The sequence below is a fragment of the Leptodactylus fuscus genome, chromosome 2 (genome assembly GCF_031893055.1).
Source record: "Leptodactylus fuscus isolate aLepFus1 chromosome 2, aLepFus1.hap2, whole genome shotgun sequence".
NCBI classification, from domain to species: domain Eukaryota; kingdom Metazoa; phylum Chordata; class Amphibia; order Anura; family Leptodactylidae; genus Leptodactylus; species Leptodactylus fuscus.
Genome location: NC_134266.1, coordinates 236,270,218 through 236,293,692, shown reverse-complemented (window position 1 = coordinate 236,293,692; position 23,475 = coordinate 236,270,218). Strand labels below are relative to the sequence as shown.

The 23,475-nt window shown below is 40.6% G+C and overlaps 1 protein-coding gene across 1 annotated transcript; it reads left to right on the top strand.

Annotated features, from left to right (window-relative positions):
- The first annotated feature begins 12 nt into the window (after positions 1-12).
- GTF2H4 (general transcription factor IIH subunit 4) lies at positions 13-18,551 on the top strand. Its single transcript, XM_075265891.1, has 14 exons — positions 13-86; positions 1,496-1,624; positions 2,830-2,934; positions 5,576-5,707; positions 9,207-9,303; positions 9,912-10,000; positions 10,220-10,328; positions 12,556-12,624; positions 12,726-12,809; positions 12,989-13,121; positions 13,642-13,772; positions 14,087-14,134; positions 15,724-15,802; positions 17,643-18,551. Exons 2-14 carry the CDS (start codon positions 1,506-1,508, stop codon positions 17,810-17,812), a joined length of 1,365 nt encoding a protein of 454 aa, XP_075121992.1. The 5' UTR covers positions 13-86; positions 1,496-1,505; the 3' UTR covers positions 17,813-18,551.
- Positions 18,552-23,475: the final 4,924 nt, after the last annotated feature.

Genomic DNA, 23,475 nt, shown 5'->3' with positions numbered 1-23,475 from the left:
TGATCACGTGACACGAGAAGTCACGTGGGCTACAGGAACTCAAGCTGGCTGTAGTTCGGGGCGCTGCGGCACTACCCTGCTGTGGTGTAGGTTATGGGGGGTCGATGTAAGGGGGCGCATGGATGATATACGGGGTGCACTAATGCTGAGGGGCGAGGGGGCTGGCTTTAGGGAATTTGTTTGATCTTATCTTTGCTCATTGTGTTGTTCAGGCGACCCATAGTCTATTATAATATCCTACATGTATGTCTATATACCCCCAGTGTGCAGAGAGGTGGGGGTGTTATATACCGTGGTGCAAAATGCAGGCAGCTCTGCTAGGTCAGAATTAAGGCTCCATTCACATCACGCTTACATCTGTTTAGCAGATCCGGGATGAAAAAAAATGGATGTGTGCGGATGGCGATGTCATTTACATAGATCCCTGTTCTAAAACAAAAGAAAAGGATACGTTTCTGTCTGTTTTTTTTTTTTTTTTTTTTTTTACAGATATTCAGGTCCTGAAAACCCGTCACATTGTGCATCAGTGTGTTATAGATCAGGAGGACAGGAACAGATTGAGATATATATATATATATATATATATATATATATATATATATACAGTAGTTTTATGGGAAATGACTCAGTATAGCTTCCTATTTATTCTATTCCAGTGACACCGAGCAGGAGAGACCTCATCTGTGTCATTGGAGTGGAATGAACCCGAAGCCCCCATAGATGTGAATGCATAACTGAATGCAATTGGATGTCACTCTGAGTGTATTCCACTGCAAACTCGGCTCCACATCAGAAGCATACTCAGTGCAGAGCATGGCGCCTAAGTACTGAAAAGGTTGCAACGTTCAGGTGAATGCTACAGCCTTTTCAAACTGCTGATCAGCCAGGGGCCATGGTGTTGGACCCCTGCCGATCTTTAATTAAAAGGGTATTCCCAGGACCATAACTATTTTTTAAATTGTAAATAATTAAAAGTTAAACATTTTTGCAGATATAAGTCATTAAACATTTTGCAAAGTTTTAAAGATTTTCTCTAAATATCTTGTGGTCACAAGTTGTTATCTTGATTGGTTGCCAGTGGATACGAACATGAATGCAGTACCTTTCTAAGAACAGAAAAATCAGCCATGATTTCCTTATAGTGGCCGGGATATCTTCTCACACATGTAGTGTCCCTGCCTGATAACCCAGCTACATTAAAGAAATCATGGCTGGGTTTATGACAAGTCCCAGATCATAGAAAGTTCCTGCTTTTGTGGTTGTATCCATTAGCAACCGATCAAGACGACAGACGTCACCACTAAGATAGTAGAGAAAATCTTTAAAACTTTGCAGAATTTTTAATTACTTATATTTGCAAAAATGTTTAACTTTTTTCATTATCTACAAATATAGATATGATTATGTACATGGGAATACCCCTTTAATGACCTATATTAAGAATATTATTTTTAAACGAACCTTTAACCTAACATTTTGATTCTCTTTCCATTAGTACACTTAGAATGAAGCTACAGCGAGTGCAACTGAAGTGCAAAAATCTGCATGAATTTCTTCAAGAACTGAGCCCAGGTGTCCTTGATCGACTATACAATCATCCTGCTACATGTCTGGCTGTTTTTAGGTGAGCTGCGATTCATTTTGGTACAGTCTGTGATGTCTGATGTTTTTTAGGTCAGTTAGAATATTTCTCCTTTTTAAATGATTTGTACCAACTTTAGATGTTATCCCCTACTGATAGAGTAGAGGATAACTTTATGATTGGTGTCGGTCTGACCTAAATTGATTCCAAGTATGGGTGTTTGGTTCCCGAGCATGTGCCCTGCTGCTCCATCCATTCCTTAAGGGAGTGCCAGAGTTGGCCGAGCGTTGTACTTGGCTATCTCAGAGTACAGAGGGCCTTAAATAGGATCTGTCATGTCCTCGGGCACATGCAGTTTTATATACTGCTAGAAAGTTGACAGTGCTCTAGGGCTGGAGATATCCTTGCCGTTATAACAGCAATGTCGTCAGCCCACTGTCAGAAGGGTGTTCCTGACAGTCTAGCTGGGCTGTAAGGAATGCTCCTGACTGTACTCATCTGTCAGCCCTGTACTGTCAAAGGGGGTGTTCCTTACCACCCAGCGATGCTGCTAAGCTGTGAGGAACACTGGGAATCTCATCTTTCTTATGATACCAGAACCATCTAGGTGATATAAAACCAGAGATACAGCCATTTGAAGTGATCATCCCCCTTTATTAAGTGCTTTAGCTCTTCATATTTACATTATAGTCATGTACAGACTTTCCTTAGTAACAGCTCAGTTTGAGGGTTGGTAAAGAAAATATTACAGTCTGCCTTATAATAAAAAGGAATTAGGTAGGGTAGTTAAGTATATTACAAAAAATGGTCACCAAACACCCTGTCACATACGGGCCATTTAAGCACATGACACAGGTACGGCTGTCAGGGGTCAATTCACTCCATTCACTCAATCTTACACTTCCCCCTTCACTCAGGCTGCAAATTGAGCATAAAACACATCCCAGCACAGTCCACACACCTCAACTACATGCCACCACAACCTATTGTATGCACAACCAAGAACCTCTTCTGTTGCCTTCCTAGCTACCCTGTCACTTGCTACAGCTATATACAGTGGTTCGTGTGGTGGGGAGAGCTGGGGACCTTCTGATGATTAACTGGGGCCTATAATTAGAGTAGCCCTGGACCACTTTAACAGTTTATCATATGGTTTTGTATGCTAGCTGCTTAATTAGTTGTTGATTGATCATTCAATTGTGTTTTATTATAATTTGTTCACTCTTTGATTTTCACATTCACCTCAGGGAACTCCCAGGCCTCGCCAAGAACTATGTCATGCGCATGCTGTTTCTTGAACAGCCGCTGCCTCAAGCAGCTGTTGCTTTGTGGGTGAAGAAGGAAAATCACAAGTAAGAAAAATATATTGAGAGCTCGGAAGAGCTTACATATTAGGGGGCGTTCACACTACCGTCATTGTCCGACAGGTAGTGTCCGCTGCTAGTGTCCGTTCAAAATCTTGCACGGACATTAGGAGCGGACACTAGCTGTGTCCGTGACACTTATCATTCATTTAAATGGCGATCGGGTGCGTTCTTTTGCACTCCGTGTCCATTTGTAAAGATGTCCGACTTTTCAAGCGGACAGATAAAACCTACATCTCGGGTTTTTCTGTCCGCTTGAGAAGTCGGACATCTTTACAAACGGACAGTTAAGGACAGGCACGGAGTGCAAAAGAATGCACCCGATCGCCATTTAAATGAATGACAAGTGTCACGGACACAGCTAGTGTCTGCTCCTAATGTCCGTGCGAGATTTTGAACGGACACTAGCAGTGGACACTACCTGTCGGACAATGACGGTAGTGTGAACGCCCCCTTAGTTGGGTTATAGTAAAGTTTACAAATAGCAGTGTGTGACTTAAAGGGGTTTTCAATCCCAACCATATTTTTAGGGTATGTTCACAGAGAGTTTTTTGTAGGCTGATTTTGAGGCGGAATCTGTCTCAAAATCCGCCTCAAAAAAATGCCTCCCTTTCATTTAAATGGAAGTCAGTAGCAGTTTTGTTTTTCCTCTTGCAGATTTTCTTCAGCTAGAGGGGAAAAAAAAGCGAATGACCGATCTTCAAGCAGATTCCACTTAAAAAAAACCAAAACAATGAAATCAATGGGAGGTGGATAAAATGCGATATGGTCTTTTGATGCATTTTTTGAAAAAAGCGTATCAAAAACTACAAGCGTTTTTTAAAGTGAAGTTTCCAGGTCCACACACGTGGCAATAACCTCAACAGCAAAAAAAATTCCTAATTCTTAAAGCAGATTTTTTCAGCCTGCAAAAAACTCCATATGAACATACCCTTATTTATACTAATGACCTATCCACAGGATCCCTGCATTGATCAGCTGATCTGACTGCCAGGAGCAGCTCTGCTCCAATTTGAGTAATAGACACAGATCTGCAGTCCTATTAAACTGTTTCCAGGCCCATTCACAATAGAAGCTTCTGGTACCCTAAGGGCTAGTTCATACGTAGTGAAATATGGAAGATTTTGCTGCAGAATCCGCGTCAAAATCCGCCTCAAAACAGCAGAGTCCTATGTAGACCGCTAGCTTTTTTTTCCCGCTAGTGTTTTTTTTCCGCTAGCGGAAAAAAAGAAGTGACATGACCTTTCTACAGGCGGATTCCGCCTGAAGAAACAACGGGACTCAATGGGAGGGAGGAAAAACAGTGTCGTGGTTTTGAACGCGGTTTTGGATGTGGTTTTTGACGCGGTTTTGTCAAGGTCCATTCACTGTGCTGGAGGAATAAAACAAAAACTAAAAACACCTCCAAAAAAAGCTCCAACAAACGCCTCATGTCAAAAAACTCACTAAAAAACACTTCCTACCTCCTGAGGGTTAGTTCACACGTAAATAATGTGTGGCTTATTTTGGCACCAGAAAAAAAGCTTCCTAATTAGGAAGCTTTTTTTGGACCTTGCCAAGCCTTTTTGGAACTTTTTTTTTTTGCAAAAAAACGCGCGGTTTTCGCCTCCCATTCACTTCTATTACTTTCTTCAGGCGGAAAACGCCTGAGGACAGTTCATGTCGCTTCTTTTTCTCTGCTAGCAGAAAAAAAAGCTAGCAGTCTACATAGGCTAACATTATATGGAGGAGGATTATGACATGGATTCCGCTGTCAAAATCCTCCTCCATGTCACCGTGTGAACTAGCCCTGAAGCAGATTTTTTTCCTGACCATATTCCTCAAGCACCTAACAACGTGTGAACTAGCCCTGAGGCTGCTAGATCAGTTCAGTCTTCCCTATGAAAAAGCATTAGAGTCCATAAGATCCCTTTATGGATGTTATTCAGGAAATAACTCCTATCTGGAAAAATTGCCCAGTTCTACTTGGAGGTATTTACCAGTTTTTTTTTAGCTCTGCTCAGTTATTGGATACAAGGTTAAGGCTGAGGGCCCACGTTGCGGAAACGCAGCTTTTTTTCTTGCAGATTTTGCTGACGTTTTTTGAGCCAAAGAAAAGAATGGCTACAAAAGCTGTGGGAAATATATAGGAAATTGTTTTACTTCTACTCTTTGCTCAATCCATTCCTGGCTTTGGCTCAAAAAAACGCAGCAAAATCTGCAACAACAAAAAAAAGCTGTAGCCTCGGCTTAAGGAAATTTCACGGTCAATTTGTACAATGTACATACTAAATACAAGTATTACCAGTGTTTGGGGTTATTAGTAGTCACTGATATATCATGTGCATTCTCATCCACTTTATGTCTGGGCCATTTTTCCTAATTCATGACTTTAAACATTTTAATTTTTTTTGTGCGTGCAGCTTTGGCAGTTTTAACATTTTTTCATTGGGTTATTCAAATAATTGTTGTATATTTTTCAGGGATATATAGAGCTTTATGTATGTCATTTTTGTTATTGCATGTTTTTTTTTATTTTTGGTAACATATTGGGAAATGTCAACCAAAAAATTGTGTCTATTTTCACATTTTTCATGTTTGAATTTTTGTAAGAATTTGTAATTGCTTTATTTTTTTTAAAATTGACTAGAGAACATGAGGAGAACACACAGATTCTGTCTGGACTGCGTCTGTGGCACACACAACAGCTTCCTGGAGGACTACAGGGACTCATTCTAAATCCAATTTTCAGAGAAAATCTGAAGATTGCTTTGCTCGGCGGGTAAGAAATGCACTTCTCTTATTCAGAAAAGTACATAGAAGGTTCATTCATCCTGGCTAGAGATGAGCAAATCAAAGCTGATGAAGTGGAATTCGATCCGAATTTCTTGAAGTATTTGATTTGCATCGAATCCGGATTTCCTCACGCATCGTGGTAACAAATCAAATTTTTTTTTTCCTAAAATGGTCGCTGCACATTAGGTCATGGGTCAAGGAACTCTGGGAATGTGGAGATCACCCACAATGCCATGTGTGCAGCCAATCAGCAGCTAGCCAGCCTGCCCTGAAACATCACAGCCCTTTAACCCATTTGCATCCTCCCATGTGATCAGGAACTAGTGTTAGCTGTAACTGACAGCTAACGTCCTGCTCCATATTTACCGGTCGGAGCTCAGCTCCAATTGGGGGTTTTAACCCCTTGGATACCGCAGTCATACATATCTCACTCGGTGCACCCCGTGGCAAGGTGGAGGGGTACCTATATGCATCTTCTGCAGCCTGTGGTCTGGCCAGTGACCCTGGGCTGCTAGTAGCCCCCAGTACTTGGTTGATCCTGCCCTAAAGTGAGGAAGTCAGCCCATGCGCCTGCGTAGGTGGACTTCCTCTATAGACTGCAATACCAGTGTATTGCAGTCTATAGTGCTGAACGAGTGATGAGTGCATCGCTTGTTCAGGTCCCTTAGTGGGATATCACTAAAAACCACTGCAAGGCACAGTGTTCTACACCTCTATACAGGCTCTCTGCAGCCAGGAAATAGCTGTTTTTTTAAAGGCGATTCACAACAAATTAATTTGGATTGAATTGTATCCAGAAGTTTGGCCAAGCTGCCAAATCGAATTTTTAAAAAATTTCCTCATTTCTAATCTTGGCAAAACAGTTCTAGAGACAAACAGCAAAGGCAATTCCTAATATCTGGATGGAGGCATTCTGTAGACACATTATGAGCCTGATCACAGCAATGTCGCCCTGTTTGACATAATATACACCTTTTATTGAGAGTGCTGATATACTTTTACTTATGTACACTTTTATTGCTGTGTAATATTCCAGTTATCATCCAGGCAATTAAAGGGGTTTTCTTCTTTTATAATTGATGACCTATTCTTAGCATAGGTCTTCAATTAAGCTGGGGTCATATACCCAGAACAGCTGCGTGCTGTTTCCACATAGCAGGCCAAGTGACTTCACGTTCATCATTACTTGACCTGAGCAGTTCAGCCCCGTTACCGATTATATAATGTATGGCACTGTGCTTGGTTTTCAGTGAAGAGATCACAGCGCTCACCTGGACACTGCAGTCTCTTCAAACAGCTAAAGACACCTACAACCCCCATCAGTCTTCGATTGTTGGCATGTCCTAAGGATAGGTCATCGATTTGTAAACCTGGAAAACCCCTTTAATACCAATATTAGTTAATTAATGTGGTAAACTTTTGGTTGCATTACAACATGCTGTATGTAAGGATGTAGTAGCCCTGAAAACCTAAGATCCTTCCATCATTGTCCAAAACATAATTCAGAACTGGTAAGGGCCCTTTCACATTGCTTTATTCGGATCATAAAATGTGGTCCATGGGTCTTCCATATTTCCTGATCTAACTGCAGATCTTGTGCAGTGACTTTACAGCATCATATTGATATATGATGCTGTGAGGTTCATAACTACACTGTTTCCACCGCACCATTCTGAGCTGTCAGAGGGCTGACAACTATATGTATATTTTACACATTCTTACTATTTGTTTCCCACCAATTACCTTTATCTTTGTGTTTTACTTTTTTATATAGTAATTCTAGTACTATAGTATCAACTATTACAGTAATAAGACTTCATGTATGCGAATGTAAGATTTCTCAGTGTGCTAGCTGTGTTTTTACGGCTAGTACACTGACCTATTATTTCCGCCCATATACTGGCTATGCCGTTTTCCCATGTACAATGCACACGTTCATGTACATATAGTTTTATGATGATGATGATTTTGCATTTCTGTCTAAAGTGGTGGTCTCAAACTCGTGTTGTAGAAACTAGATGCAATGCTAGATTTTGTGATTAACCATATGAGCACTCAATGACAGACATATGCCCTGGTTATGATGCAACATCCACATCAGTGTTATTAATAATAATAATAATAATAATACATTTTATTTATATAGCGCCAACATATTCCGCAGCACTGTACAATTTGTAGGGTTCAGATACAGACAGATACATAACAAAGAATGTCATTTCACACAATGGGACTGAGGGCCCTGCTCACAAGAGCTTACAATCTATGAGGTAGAGGGGGTGACTCAAGAGGTAGCAGGGGCGGCATTGCTTATACAGTATTCAGACAATTTTGTAATAGAGATGACTGTCATTACACAAATAATACTGTATGAGCTGTCACTAGTGGTGACCTTAAACATGTGGATGGAGCTTGAACAGATAAGTTAGGCTGAAAAGGCACCATATCAAGTGGGGTAGTGTGGGAGCGGGGACAGAAGAGGGTTAAAATTTAGGGATTCTAATTGTAGTACGGAAGGGTTGACATTAGGAATTGTGATAGGCCTGTTTGAAGAGATGTGTCTTTAGTTTGCGCTTAAAGCTGTAGAAATTGGGAGTTAATCTGATTGACCGGGGTAGAGCATTCCAGAGAAGTGGTGCAGCTCGGGAGAAGTCTTGTATACGAGCGTGGGAGGTTCTGATAATAGAGGATGTAAGTGTTAGGTCATTGAGTGGGCGGAGAGCACGGGTTGGGCGGTAGACAGAGATGAGGGAGGAAATGTATGGAGGTGCGGCATTATGGAGAGCCTTGTGGATGAGGGGGATAACTTCATATTTTATTCTATAATGAATAGGCAACCAATGTAGCGACTGGCACAGACCCGAGGCATCGCTGTAGCCTCTAGACTGATAGATGAGCCTGTCCGCTGAATTCAGAATAGATTGTAGAGGGGAGAGTTTTATTATTATTATTATTATTATTATTTATTTATATAGCACCATTAATTCCATGGAGCTTTACATTTGGGGGTTACATACAATACACAAAATATTCAGGTACATATCATACTAACAGTGATCGGCTGGCACAGTGAGGTAGAGGGCCCTGCCCGCGAGGGATTACAATCTATGAGGGGAGGGGGGAGAGAAGTTTAGTAAGGGGAAGAGTTCAAGGAGCAGAGGTCTAGAGGCAAGTTGAGGTCATTAACAGTAATAGGCAGAGTACAGAAGCAGGAGGCAATGGCAAGGTCAAAGGTCAAGGCAAAATGGTCAGGAACACAGAAAATCAGACAAGGGACCACTTACTATCAGGATATGGAGATCAGCTGAATAGCCAGTATTTCTCTTTGATATGTGTTGTTTTTGCAGACATATGCTAATCCTGTTTGTAACAGTATGCTAATATACTAAACTGTCTGCCAAATTTTATGCTAAAAATATCTGTTTGTAAGTTCTCTACAGTGTTTTTTCTAAATGTATAATTCTCTATGTTCTCTCCTTCTATAGAGGAAAAGCTTGGGCAGATGATGGCAGTCTACTTGGTCCTGATAAACATGGAAAGGATGTCCTGTCACTGGATAAATATGCGGAGAGTAGATGGGAGGTGAATTGCCACGTTAAATAAAATTCTTCTACCAATACTGCTCTTATATCCAACTATATTGTTCATAGTACAAAATCTCTTTATTTTCTTTTTCGGAGAATCCGTATACAGCTACAGTCTGGGTTGAATATATTGGATTCCAGTAGGTTTAGATAGATTGCAGTGTAGTATTTCCTATGTTATTTTATTGCCATAATGCTTATGATTAATGCTGTAAAGGATCAGGAAGACACTGTCTAGCAACACAATAGAACTTTAATTTTCAGGTAATTCCAGTATATTCATTCAGAGCTATTGCAACCCCAAATCGTATACAAATAATGACATAGAGGGTGGCTCAGTGGTTAGCACTACAGCCTTGCAGCGCTATAGTCCTGGGTTCCAATCCCACCAGGAGCAACATCTGCAAGGAGTTTGTATGTTCTCCCCGTGTTTGCATGGATTTCCTCCCATTCTACAAAGACATACTGATAGGGAAATAAACAAAACAAATAATGACATAGAAAATGTGTACTTTATGCCGCGTCCTTTGCAATGTAATCTGCATTATGTTTAACTATAACCACTGTTAATGATATTAATGTTTAGTATCTGAATTTTATTTGTAGGTTATATTGCAGTTTATGGTCGGATCACCTAGTGCTACTGTTAGCCAGGATTTGGCACAGCTCCTAATTCAAGCTGGTCTCATGAAAAGGTAGTACTACAATTTTTTTTTTTTTTTTCTTCTTTTTGACCTACCTCAGAACTCATTGCACTCTATATACAGTCACAGCAGTGGACAGACATAAGAGCTCATAGCATACTATGTAAAATACAGATGTAAGCGCACAAACAGTTCTTAAGACTGAAAACGCTGCATTCTTGGTAAATGCTCAGTCTCCTAACCTTTTCCTGCTCTGTGTTAATTCTGCAGTGACGCTGGAGAAGCACCGAGCATTTCTTCTGCTGGATTTCAGTTTTTGCTTCTGGACACAGCATCCCAGCTCTGGTATTTTATGCTTCAGTACCTTAAATCAGCAGAGGCAAGTATAGACCCAATTTCATGTGTTTTAGTCTGATGACCAGAACATTGTGTATCTATAAGCTGTACGCTATAAATTTGCATTAGGGAAATACTATACGTATTAGAATTGTGAACTACACACATTATGTGGACTGTTCATAAACCCTTATCTCTCTCTATTCTGCAGGGTTAGCACGTAAGCAAATATTTTTTGTGTCCAAAGACAGGGAACTAGGCTGTGGGGTGGACACCCATATGGATTTTTTTATGTAATGGGTTTTTCAGCCCCAAACTGATTTTTCATGTTAATAACCTATTCAGGTGATAGGTCATTAGTATCTTATCTGTGGGTATCTGACACCCAGATCCCACACAGATCAGCTGTTGCTGCAGCTTCTAGGGTTGTAAGCTACTAGGGGTCAGGCACTGTGTGCTGCACAGCTCCTATTCATTTAATAGGAGCTTTACTGCACTTCCCCGGAACCGCCGCTGTCATTTAGCAGCTTCCAGCACCGACAGACCACATACTGATGAAGAGTTCCTGGGAATAGGTCACTAGTATGAAAAATTGATTTGGTGCCAGAAAATCCATTTAACTCTGCAGAGGATTTTAACAGGGGCGGAATCAACTTGGCTAACGGCTCGTTCACATCTGCGCCCGATCTCTGTCTGTCGGGTTTCCGTCTTCTGCAGACAGAAGATGGAAACCCAACAGACCGTGTCCGGCCGTGAGCGCCGGTGAGCGTTTTGAGCTCACCACGGCAAAAGGTTGTTTTTTTTTAACCGGACACAAAGTCTTGCATGTCCGACTCTGTGTCCGGTTAAAAAAAAAACGGTTTTGCCGCGGAGAGCACAAAATGCTCACCGGCGCTCACGGACGGACACTTTCCAAACCCATTCAAATAAATGGGCTTGGAAACTGACTGTAGGTTTCCATCTCCTGCCCAGTTTCTCGGGGCAGGAAACGGAAACTTGCATAACGGAGTTCAGGCGAAGATATGAAGCCGCCCTGATTTTTCAACAAAATGATTGATTCTCTATGCAATAATTTCTAATACTAGGATAACTTCTAGGGCAGTGTTTTACTTGTAATCCTGAAAGTAATAGTTAACATATTTAAGGGTAGAAGCTTTCAGTTTTGACTATACTGGCTTCCAGTTTTTCTTACTCCATTTGAATCCTTCCTAAAGCTTTAAAAAAAAGTAAAACTTGAAACAATAAATGCAGCTTTTCTGTAGTGTTTGGTGTAAGTCTTAAGTTGACCATATACTTTCAATACCTGTTACCTGACTTTTATTTCTCTCAATACCCCTATACAAATGAATGCATGGCTGAGCCACGTGGACTCTTACCACCTCCAACATCTTTATTTCTTGGCCTCCTGTAATGGTTGTTTCTCTGCTAATTCTGGCAATTAGTTTTGGTATCTGATATATTATTTAGGTTCTCTATTGTCCGGTAAAGGATCATTCACATGTGCGCCCGGGACTCCATTCTGCAGGTTTCCTTTTCCTGCACAAAACAGGGCAGGAGACGGAAACCTGCTGGCATCTTTCAAACCCATTCATTTGAATGGGTTTGAAAGGTGTCAGGCCGTGAGCGGCGGTGAGCGTTTTATGCGCTCCGCAGCGAAACCAGTTTTTTTTAACTGGACACAGAGTCGGACATGCAGTAGTCTGTCTCCGGTTTAAAAAAAACGGATTTGCCGCTGAGAGCATAAAACGCTCACCAGCACTTACGGCCGGACTCGGCATGATAGGTTTCCGTCTTCTGCATGCAGAAGACGGAAACCTGATAACAGAGACCCGAACGCTAGTGTGAACCCAGCGTCACTAGTCTTCGCTCAGAGCAGACATGAGGGTGTGATTGAGATTTTTGACACTGTCCTCCTCAAATTTACACCCCTTGTCTGTTCTTGCCTGAGACCACCCACTTGGCAGCAGAAAGTCTGATTATCATATCAGGAACCAAAACTAACTGCACTGATTGCTCGGTGTGGCTAGAGGGGGAATTCAGCTGCACCAGAATCTATGGAGCTTTCTAAATACATGCATCACATGCTTACCCACTGTAGCATTCTATATAGACATATACTCAGCTATCTTCTGTTCTCCCAATGAAATGAATGGAGCAGAGACCTGTCTGCATCCATTGATGGTGGGGGTCTCAGTGGTCGGACTCCTATCAATCAGCAAGAGCCTTTTACCTTCTGACTTCTATCACTTATATATTTCTCTATTACACAGTCTCGAGGAATGAATCTGGTGGAGATACTTTCCTTTATGTTCCAGTTAAGCTTCTCTACACTTGGGAAGGTAAATTCTCATGAAAACAAAACATTTCCTGATGTTTTTGCTAAGAGAAGGAAATCTTGCATGTATAAGTATGTAGCTGATTCTTGCTTTATACTCATAAGGACTACTCAGTGGAGGGCATGAGTGACTCACTACTGACGTTTCTGCAGCACTTACGAGAATTCGGACTAGTATTTCAGAGAAAGGTTAGTAGTTCTGTTGCACTGATATTATATTCCTATACCAGTCTCTGATTCTCCGTCAGACCTTCACCCATGTGTCCAGTAATCGTGGAAGTAAAATGTTTGCAAAAGTTTTTTTTTTTCTTTCTTTATAATCTTCTATTGTTTACTAACTGAGGAGGCATTTCTTATATTATCTTCAGAGAAAGTCACGTCGCTATTATCCGACTCGTTTGGCGATTAATCTGGCTTCTGGAGTCTCTGGGTCTTCTCTTGACAGCCATAAGCAAGGATTTATTGTGGTGGAGACCAACTACAGGATATATGCATACACAGGTTAGTAACTCAAGAAGCTAGTCTTTGCAAAGAGATGGATGTGAGTCCAATAATTTAAAGAGGATCTGTCAGAACAGAAAGGGCTAGGGGGGGCAACATAGTGGTTAGCACTGCAAACTTGCAGTGATGGAGTCCTGGGTGCGGATCCCGCCAGGAACAACATCTGCAAGGAGTTTGTATGTTCTCCCCGTGTTTGCATGTAATTTCTCCCATTATAGAAAGACATACTGACAGGAAAAAAAAAAGTACATTGTGATCCCTATATGGGGCTCACAATCTACATTAAAAAAAAACCAAGAAGGGGCTAGAGAAAAAAGATAAATGTTCTAGATTCTGTGCACTAGCAGGCTCACAGCGTGGTAAGAAAATAAGAGACGCTAGATATAGTGACGGACCCTGTTTAAGGCCAACTTATTATGATCATGCATTTTTGCAGTGGTTGAATTTGGGTATAATATTTGTCCGCTCTGCCCAATGGTGGTGTTCTCTCCTGTTAACCTAATGCATCATATATTCTCAGATTCAGAACTGCAGATAGCCCTCATCGCTCTCTTCTCTGAAATGCTATATCGATTTCCCAACCTGGTAGTGGCACAGGTCACCAGAGAAAGTGTTCAACAAGCTATTGGGAATGGCATTACTGCTGAGCAGGTAATAATCCATATGGTTTACCAATCATGTTGCAAGTGAATAGATTAACTATTTTATTCTAAATGTATGTTACAAATAGAGGGGCCTGCAGCTTCCTGTTGCGGATTTGTTCTTGTATATTACGTATTAGAGCAGAATGTGCTGACTCTACAACATACATTCAGAGTAGAACACAACCCTAATAATAAATGAAGATAGAAAAGCTTTTTATGAATGAAAACACTGATTGTTGAAATTTATTTTAATATGGAGTATTAAGAAATCAGCAGCAACACCTCTGTACAAAGTTTACCTATTTGTTTCCATATCCCTAGATCATCCATTTTCTTCGTACCAGAGCCCATCCAGTAATGTTACAGCAGGTAAGATGTAAAAGTCAGCTGACACCCTCTCCCTATTTTTTTTAAATAAAAAAAAAAGTCTAGTATGGAATTAAAGGAATTTTCTGGGCTCCAAACCTGTTCTAAATCAAACTGTTCCCTGGGCTAGTTTTATTCTCAGAAAGTTGCCTGCATACAAAATATAAAATTGTCACCCTGTGACCCTCCTGGTGCTTGCAGAAATTGTCTACATCCCAATCTTCTGGCTGCAGCACCTCCTGGACCTTGATACAATTACCAGAAGTTCCTGCTTTTGTCCCACTCTAGTGCTCTAGCCCCCTCCCAGCAGTGATGTAGTCCTTCTATACTAATTCTAACCGAGGAGAGCGGAACATCACAAGAGGTAAAGAAAATCTGTATAGAGCGGTCACATGAGCACTGCATATACTATATATAGGCTGCTCAGTGCATTGGGAGAATCATCACTGGTACTGGATGACCCATTTAATGGTAATGGAGGCTTAAAACCTCTTTAGGTACATTTTTGTAGATAATGCATTGTACTCATTTTGGTGCTTGCTTTTGAAGTACCGTATATACTCGAGTATAAGCCGAATTTTTCAGCACAGTTTTTGTGCTGAAAAAGCCCCCCTCGGCTTATACTCGAGTCCGCAAAAAAAAATAAATTATTATTATTTTTTTTAGGAGGGGGGGGGGGGTCTATGACCAGCCGCAATATCAATGTATAGAATCTCCCATAAAATAGTGGAGGAAAAAAGAAGCTTTAAAAAAAATTAAAGTTGTAAATCACTCCTTTCCCTCGTATACGTACAAAAGTAGAAAATTACTGTGAAACACAAACACATTAGGTATCTCTGTGTCTGAAAGTGCCTGGTCTACTGAATATAGGGGATCTGCACTGCTCCTGTTCCGTCGGGAGGGGGTTAATAGGAGCACTGCAGATACCCTATATTCAGCCGCGCTGAATACCAAGTGGGGAAAAAAACCCAGTCCTCAAGCTCAGGGAAGGGGCAGACAGACAACCAAAACACCCCCTCCCCTTCCCCAGCAACTACTGAACCCAAAAACCCTGACCATTTTAATTTTTGAAATGTTCCAGCAGCTGCTGCATTTCCCCCCCCCTCGGGTTATACTCAAGTCAATAAGTTCTCCCATTTTTTTGTGATAAAATTAGGGGCCTCGGCTTATATTCGGGTCGTCTTATACTCGAGTATATACGGTATGTACTCTATATATTACATACATGCAGGGAACGCTTTGCCAGGGAAACTGTGTGACGGCTTAGTCTGTAGCTCTTTTCTTTCTTCTTCTTCTGAGGGTTCATTCTTATTCTTATCAGATTGATACAAATTCAACTTAAATGCGGGTTTATGAACCCTCAGGAGAACATAGATGAGGGCTACAGGCCAAGATCTAACACCTCCTCTCTAAAAGATTTCACTGAATGGAATTGAGCAGTCTGCATAAAACAATTTGAGGAAAACTAATGATTAAAAAAAACATTTTTTAGACCAAAATATGTACAATGCAATAATAAAAATAAATAAATGCCGCCATATCTGTCCATAACATTGATGGCACAGTTTATATACTACATGCATTTTTTACAGAATCCAGTTCTTCCCCCAACCATCACTGACCAGATTCGTCTTTGGGAACTGGAGAAAGATCGTCTACGTTTTTCTGAAGGTGAGGACTTTTTTTCTAATGTTATACTAATAATGTGAAAGAAGTGTCCAACATGTTCTCGGGCTCAAAGGGGTATTCTCTCAAAAAATAACTGTATTGGTAGACAAATTAAAGTCAAACATTTTTCAATTTTTTGCGAATATAAATTATTGAAAATTAATGGTAACAATTAGAGATGAGCGATCAATCGAATACTGCATAGGTATTGGTGTAAAAAAGCGCCAGGGAAGGTGGGAGGAGCATCGAATTGTTACTGTGTTTACCGCGTGGTATTGGACCGATTACACCAATAACTATGCAGGGGAGGTATTCGATCAAATACTACTCGCTCATCTCTAGTAACAATCTTTTTTTTATTTTTTTTTTTCCAATGGAAGCAGGAAATTTCCTATCGTTTTGGACATGTCAGAAGCTCAGCCATGATTTCCTTATTGTAGGCAGGTTATCAGGCAGGGACACTACATGTATGAGAAGATAACCCGGTCACAATAAGGAAACCATGGCTGGGTTTCAAAATATAGAAAATTCCTGCATTCCTTGCCGTATCCATCAACAACCAATCAAGACAACAGACTGTGCTCATTGAGACGGTTAGAAGAAATCTATATTACTCTACGAGATTTTTAACTTTTAATTGTCTACAAATAGAAATATGGCATTATGTTACTGGGAATACTCCTTTTATGCTCCTGCTGATATAAAAAGTTGCTACTGAGAAAAATTCCCAAATCATAAATGACTTTTGCACTGAAAATCTTCTACAATGGCAGGCAATAACCTTGCACAAGTTTGCAAACATATATTTGCCAGCCTTGTACATAGATGTATATTTCATTTAGATGGCTGTGTGGGTTTATCTCAATGTTAGGGAGCCTTCACACGATGTAACACTGCGCTCATTCTGATCGTAAAAAGACGTTCAGAATGAGCGCGTAAAAAGCAGCTCCCATTGACTTGAATGGGAGCCGGCATACGTGCGCTCCCCATTGAAATTAATGGGAGGCTTTTTCCCTATGCTTTCAATGTATTACGAGCGTATCACATTGAAAGCATAGAGAAAAAAGCCTCCCATTGATTTCAATGGGGAGCGCACGTATGCCGGCTCCCATTCAAGTCAATGGGAGCTGCTTTTTACACGCTCACTCTGAACGTCTTTTTACGATCAGAATGAGCGCAGTGTTACATCGTGTGAAGGCTCCCTAACATAGAAACTGCATTGTTACCTTCTCAAGCTTTACTGCTCACAATTACATGATAGGTCCACTAAGGGGTACGCTTCATATTTTTCTAGTAGATGATATACTATGGTATATACTATACTAGAATCCAGTAAAGTCTTAAATACATTAACCCTTTTGGTACATGTTACTATTATGCCACATTAGTAGATAAGGCCAGCCATTAGATGTTTGGTTCTGTTCACATCGGTATCTTGGCTTCCATTTATAACGAAAGCAATGGCGTTGTGATGGATTCTTCCTAGAATGTAATCAAGCAGCGAGGAACAAACATTGATTTATATAGGCTTTGATGACCTTTCCATCATTTTTAATGGATCTACATTAGGAAGACTTGAAGCACAAGTGTGAACAGAACTTTACACTTCTGTGAATAAGATATCAGGACATATTGTGGTCTTTTAAAATTTCATTGTGCCCTAATGGCTGATGCTTTGATCTGGTTTGCCCATTGACTGGGGGAAAACTGCAACATGACGTGGGAAAACTGCATTTTCATGTCATGACCTTTAGCATTTGTGTATTTTACTTACATTAGCATATTAGTCTCTTGTTTTTTTTATTTTTATTGGAGCATTACATTCCTTTTTTTTGTCTTCTAGGTGTCCTATACAACCAGTTCCTCTCACAGGTAGACTTTGAATTATTGAGAAATTATGCCCGCGATCTGGGAGTGCTCGTGTTTGAGAACCCAGCGAGACGTGTGATGGTGGTTACCCCAGCAGGCCATTCAGATGTCAAACGTTTCTGGAAGAGGCAAAAACACAGCTAGAGAGACGTTGATATTTGAAGACAAGACATTGCCCATTTGTTATTGACATTCAAGTCTTGCGTATTTTTGTACTACCTTTAGTTACAAGGTACTTCCATGCCTGGTGATGTTCACTGGGCTGCCAACCTTAAAGAAAACGTCTATTTTTGAGTCCCTAATTTGGTATCGCTGGGATTTTTTGAAGCTAGAGAGACATTACACATCTGCCTTCTACTTGGATGTAATGGTGTTATTATCTAGAAGGCTTTTACTATTTATTGGACATAAAAGATATAACAATTACAGCCATTCACATTGCCATCTGGAAAATGGACTGGATCTCTGATGGCCATAGATTCTTCCTGTAATTGCTGACTTATTGCAACTTCCTCAATAAATCATTCAGGAGATTTTCCCACAGATGTTAATTACACCAGAATTTCTTTTTTTCCACTGCCTTGAGACAGATCCGATTACTGTATTTTGCGGACTATAAGGCGCACTGGACTATAAGTCGCATTACCCATGAGCGCCTTATAGTCCTGTCTAGGTTCATGTATAAGGCGCATCGGACTATAAGGCGCAGCACTGTCCGGTGCGCCTTATATGTGATTGAAAGCAGCGGCACGCAGACTTTGCCGGCGGCTGCTTAACCCCCCGCGTGCCAGCCGTTTCTATTCATTTCAATGGCACGCTTCCATACATTGCAATGGGAGCATGCTATTCGAATAGTATTCGCTCATCTCTAACTTCAATTGTAAGAAGTTAACTTTGCCGGCGGCCGCCGCTTAACTCCTCGCGTGCCGCCGCTTCCATCCATATATAAGGCGCACCGGACTATAAGGCGCACTTTCGATTTCTGAGGAAATCGTAGGATTTTATGTGCGCCTTATAGTCCGGAAAATACGGTATTGTATTATTAATTATATTCATTGTGTAAAGTCACTTTCACACAGTTAGTTTTTGGTCAGTATTTTGCATCAGTGCGTCTAAGCAAAAACCAGGAGTGAGTTACTGTTAAATATTATGGGTTTGCATATTTGTGTGAATGAGACATAAGGAGGTAACTAAGCACACTACTGCATTGGTATACAGGAGGGTACCTCATGGGTATATGAAAGCTGTAACAGAAGTTTTCCATATACAGTAGCAAGAATTTCTATGTGCATCTCAATAAATTAGAATATCTTCAAAAAGTTAGTTTTTTTTATTTTTTAGTAATTCAATCGTAAAAGTGAAACCCATGTATTATATTGAGTCATTACAAACAGAGTGAATTTTTTCTAGTGTTCTTTCAGTTAATGTTGATGATTTTGGCTTACAGCCAAGGAAAACCCAAAAGTCATTATCTCAGAAAATTAGAATATTATATAAGAACAACTGTAAAAAAATAATTTAACACAGAAATGCTGGTCACATGAAAAGTATGTGCAGTAAATGTTCAATACTTGGTGGCGGCTCCCTTTGCACAAATGACGGCATCAATGCGGCAATGTGGCATGGAGGGATCAGCCTGTGGCACTGCAGAGGTGTTATGGAAGCCCAGGTTGTATGATAGCAGCCTTCAGCTCGTCTGCATTGTTGGGTCTGGGGTCTCTCATCTTCCTCTTGACAATACCCCATAGATTCTCATTACACACTGTTATGTGCAAATGGGCTTTAAATCAAATATTCCTGTTTGAAGGACTCTTCTCTCCACATTTTTCAAGCGGATTGGGGAACGGAATCCCCTAATGGAAAGTGAGCGCTGCTGTGAACCTAGCCTTAGAGAAGCTTTACTGCTACTGTCTGACTACCAGCCATTTGTGAAGTTGGAGCAGGAGTCAGAGTTGCTACTTTTGCATATTGAATCTTTAAAATACAGACAGTATTCTGTGTGTGTGTGTGCCAAGGCCAGTAGGAACAACCGGTCATTCTGCAACTAAATTAGGGCCTGGGGGTTTAGTCACTCACAAACCAAAAGTAGGTTCCCTACCCAGAGGTGATGCTGATCTCCCCAATATACTTGGAAAGTCATGTTTAAAGGGGCTCTATCAGCAAAATCATGCTGATAGAGCCCCACATATGCGTGCATAGCCTTTAAAAAGGCTATTCAGGCATCGTAAAAGTTATATTAAACTACCCCCCCCCCCCCCCCCCCCCCCCCCCGTTTTAAAATAATAACCTAAAAAAGAATGTGCTCTACTTACCGAACGTGCACGCTGGGCAGGCATTCAGGGTGTGTCTTCATCTTCTTCCCCGCCTCTTCTTCCTCCGTCCTCCTCCAACGCTCGCGAACGGCCAGTGATAGCCGGGGCGCATACGCAATAGCCGTAGTAGAAGCCGCATGCTACTACATGCTACACTCCTAGTGACATTAGACGTGGTCAGTCTTTACACGTCCATTCAGCACGAAAAAGGCATACGTGCAAGTAGGACACTTTTGGAATCCAATAATGTGGATCCAAAGATTATAGATCTCATAACTGACTTACTGGATATCATCCTCAATGAAAATTATTTCATGTTCCAAGATACCTATTTTGCACAGAGACGGGGTACAGCCATGGGGTCCAATGTGGCACCCCCATATGTCAATGCATTTATGGCATTATTTGAGGAATCCTTTATATACACAAATCCCCTATTTGCACAACATGCATTAACATGGAAAAGATACATAGACAATGTGTTCTGTATCTGGGAAGGACCTATCACAAGTCTTTTGGATTTTGCTCATTACCTCAATAACATTTGGCCCGAGCTACAATTTACACTCCATTTTGATCGTAATAAGATTAGCTTCCTTGATACACTCATTATCAAATCTGAAGCAGGATTATTGAGTTCTGACATTTATACAAAAGAGACTGATCGAAACAGTATTTTACATTTTTCCAGTTGCCATCCAAAACCAACTAAGAACTCACTCCCAAAATCTCGGGTTAAAAGAATAGTTCAGGAAACATCAACTAGAGAAATCAGATACCAAGATATGGAGGCTAAATTTCTATCTCGGGGCTATCCTAAAATTTTTTTACAAGACACCCTAAGGGAGGTTAGGCTAGATGCCCCTACAAATTCCGTTGCACCCAGTCTGAGGGACGATGGTGGGAGGATCACATTTGTGCACTCCTGCCATCCCTTCAGCTACAAAATACACAATATCATAAAAAGACACTGGCCCCTGTTGACAAAAGCTTATCCGGACATCCCCGAGTTTCGAAACAATTTCCGAGCTTGTTTTAAACGTCCTAAGAATCTCAGGGACAGACTAGTTAGAGCTGACCTTGGATCAGATATTAAAAAACCCTGTCAAACTTTTCTGAGCAGCCCAAGGCACGGTACATTCCCGTGCCTTGGCTGCCATCAATGTTCTAATATATTGAAAGGGGATAAAATTTACCATCCACATACAGGTCAGACTTTCCCTATCCATGATTTCTTTACTTGCAACTCTAACTTCGTCATTTACCTTATCAAATGCCCATGCGGTCTCGCATACGTTGGGGAGACCACCCAACGTGTGCGAGACCGCATAAAACAACATAAATCCAATATCCGTTGTCGTAACCTACTATTACCTATTCCATTCCACTTCATTCAAGCAGGACACAGTATCGCACAGCTCAGATTCCAAGTACTTGAGCACATGGAAAGTCCACGGAGGGGCGGTAATAGAATAACGCTTCTTAAAAAGCGAGAGGCGTTTTGGATTCACAAATTGCAAACCATGGAACCCCATGGTTTAAACAGAGAGTACGAAATACAGGCATATTTGTGAGCCAGATGTTCTATCTGTTTATGTCTACATATCATACTACGTTAATTAACATGTCATATTCATCTCATTACCTATTATGTTTTTTCTTACCTGTTTATTTTTTATTTCACAGACTCGTTAAACCAACCTCTGACCAACCATACCGGGCCCGCCCCACCTAGTATCCTTATCAGTTACAACGTAGTTAATATTGTACGGAAAATTTCGTTTTGTATATTTAGTTTTTTATTTCTTATTTTTTATTTTTTATCACAATACACATTTACAAACCAAGTGACAACCTTTTTTATTCCTATATATACTTTTCTTATTTTTCTTGTTTTGTTATTCAATTTTTACTTTTTATTTGTTTAACCTTTTTTTATTTTTTAATCTTTATTTTTTATTTTTTTCATTTTTTAATTTTTATTATTTTTGCCTTTTTTCATAATTTTTTAAATTTTTTTCATAGTTCTTTCTCCTTATTTTCTTGATTTCCCCTTTTTTCATTTTCTTGTCTTTCTTCTCCTTTTCTCTCTTCGGCTTTCTGATCTTCAATTTTTCCTCCTTCTCTCTTCTCTTTTTTCTCTATACAAATATTCTTTTCATTCATCTTTTCGTTCTATCTATTATTACCAGGACTACTTACATCTCACCATTAATATGGTATCACATTACCTTGGGGTCTCAAGCTCCTTTACCATGACATCTTGCTTTATACAACTTCTATTCACTCACTTGGATTTGGTCTTATCATTATTTCCCTTCTGCTGACGGTTAACAGGTTACATTCTGCCTATTCTGCTACACCTGCATCTCGCTAGTATCCCTTGCTTCTCCTTAGTCAGCGCACGCATGCGCATACAAGTTTTACTGAGCCCGACCATCGGGCTTAGACGTAGCGCGCACTCGCGCATGCGCATCTCGACTTCCTCAGTACACACGGAGATGCGCAGGCGCCCGAGGGACGAATGACGTACGTTCCGGCGCCTTTTTAAAGACAAGGGAGACGCTATACACCCAGCGCTTTCTTTTGGCAGATTGCCTGTGTACCTGTGCGCATCTCTTTACTATTCCTCCTCGGAGAGAGCGGGCCCCGGCATAGCGGCGGCAGAGGTAAGGTACCCCTAGACAACGAGCATAGGCTGGTCTGGAACTTATAGTTGCCCTGGTTCTTAATCTGGTCTGACTTTGGGTCTAATTTGTACCCTATACACTTTCAGGTATTTTACCTCATACCAAATTTCCAGACCAACATCTGTGACAGCTTTTACTACATTGAACAGGTACTGAGATGTTCATATACAGCTTTTTTCTTTTCTTTATTCAACATGACAGTTGTTTATTTACCTCCATTGTAGCATGCAAATGAGTCTTTGTGCAGCGTGTTCACATTTGTTTGACATGTTATTCACCTTAATGGGATGTCTTTATATATTTCCAAGAAGCTATCTCTGATAATGCTAATAACAGTCATCGCATGGTTCTTTATGTATATATTTTGTACACATATGTTTTCTACCTTATGTTTATTTGGTGTTATGCACTTTATGTTTTATTTGGGATATGTTGTTAATATCCCCTTTTTTTGATTGTCTTTTGTGTTTTGATAATTTGTAGAGCCTGAGGAAGGTCTCTCCAGACCGAAAACGTTTGCTCTACCAATAAAAATTACCTGATTTGTTGGCACATATCTTTGTGTGAAGCTCTCTTTCCTATTATACAGACACTGGCTCCACCTGCTGGTGCCTTTAGATTATAACAACTTTGATAGTCTTATAGCTGAAGTACCAACATTGTCCGTATAATTGTACACTATATGTACACTAAATAGGCAACTGGCAATTTCTGGGCACCTATTGAAAAAGGGGCACATGCCATAGCATTTTTAATAGGCAGTGAATGGCACTTCATTCAATGAATTCCTTGTGAGACTGTGATC

Bases quoted from the DNA above. Each gene is read 5' to 3' on its own strand.
- GTF2H4 (XM_075265891.1), top strand. From the start codon at position 1,506: ATGAAGCTACAGCGAGTGCAACTGAAGTGCAAAAATCTGCATGAATTT. The intron at 10,001-10,219 runs GTAGTACTACAA...TTAATTCTGCAG, and splicing joins CAAGCTGGTCTCATGAAAAG to TGACGCTGGAGAAGCACCGA. The intron at 14,135-15,723 runs GTAAGATGTAAA...CATTTTTTACAG, and splicing joins ATCCAGTAATGTTACAGCAG to AATCCAGTTCTTCCCCCAAC.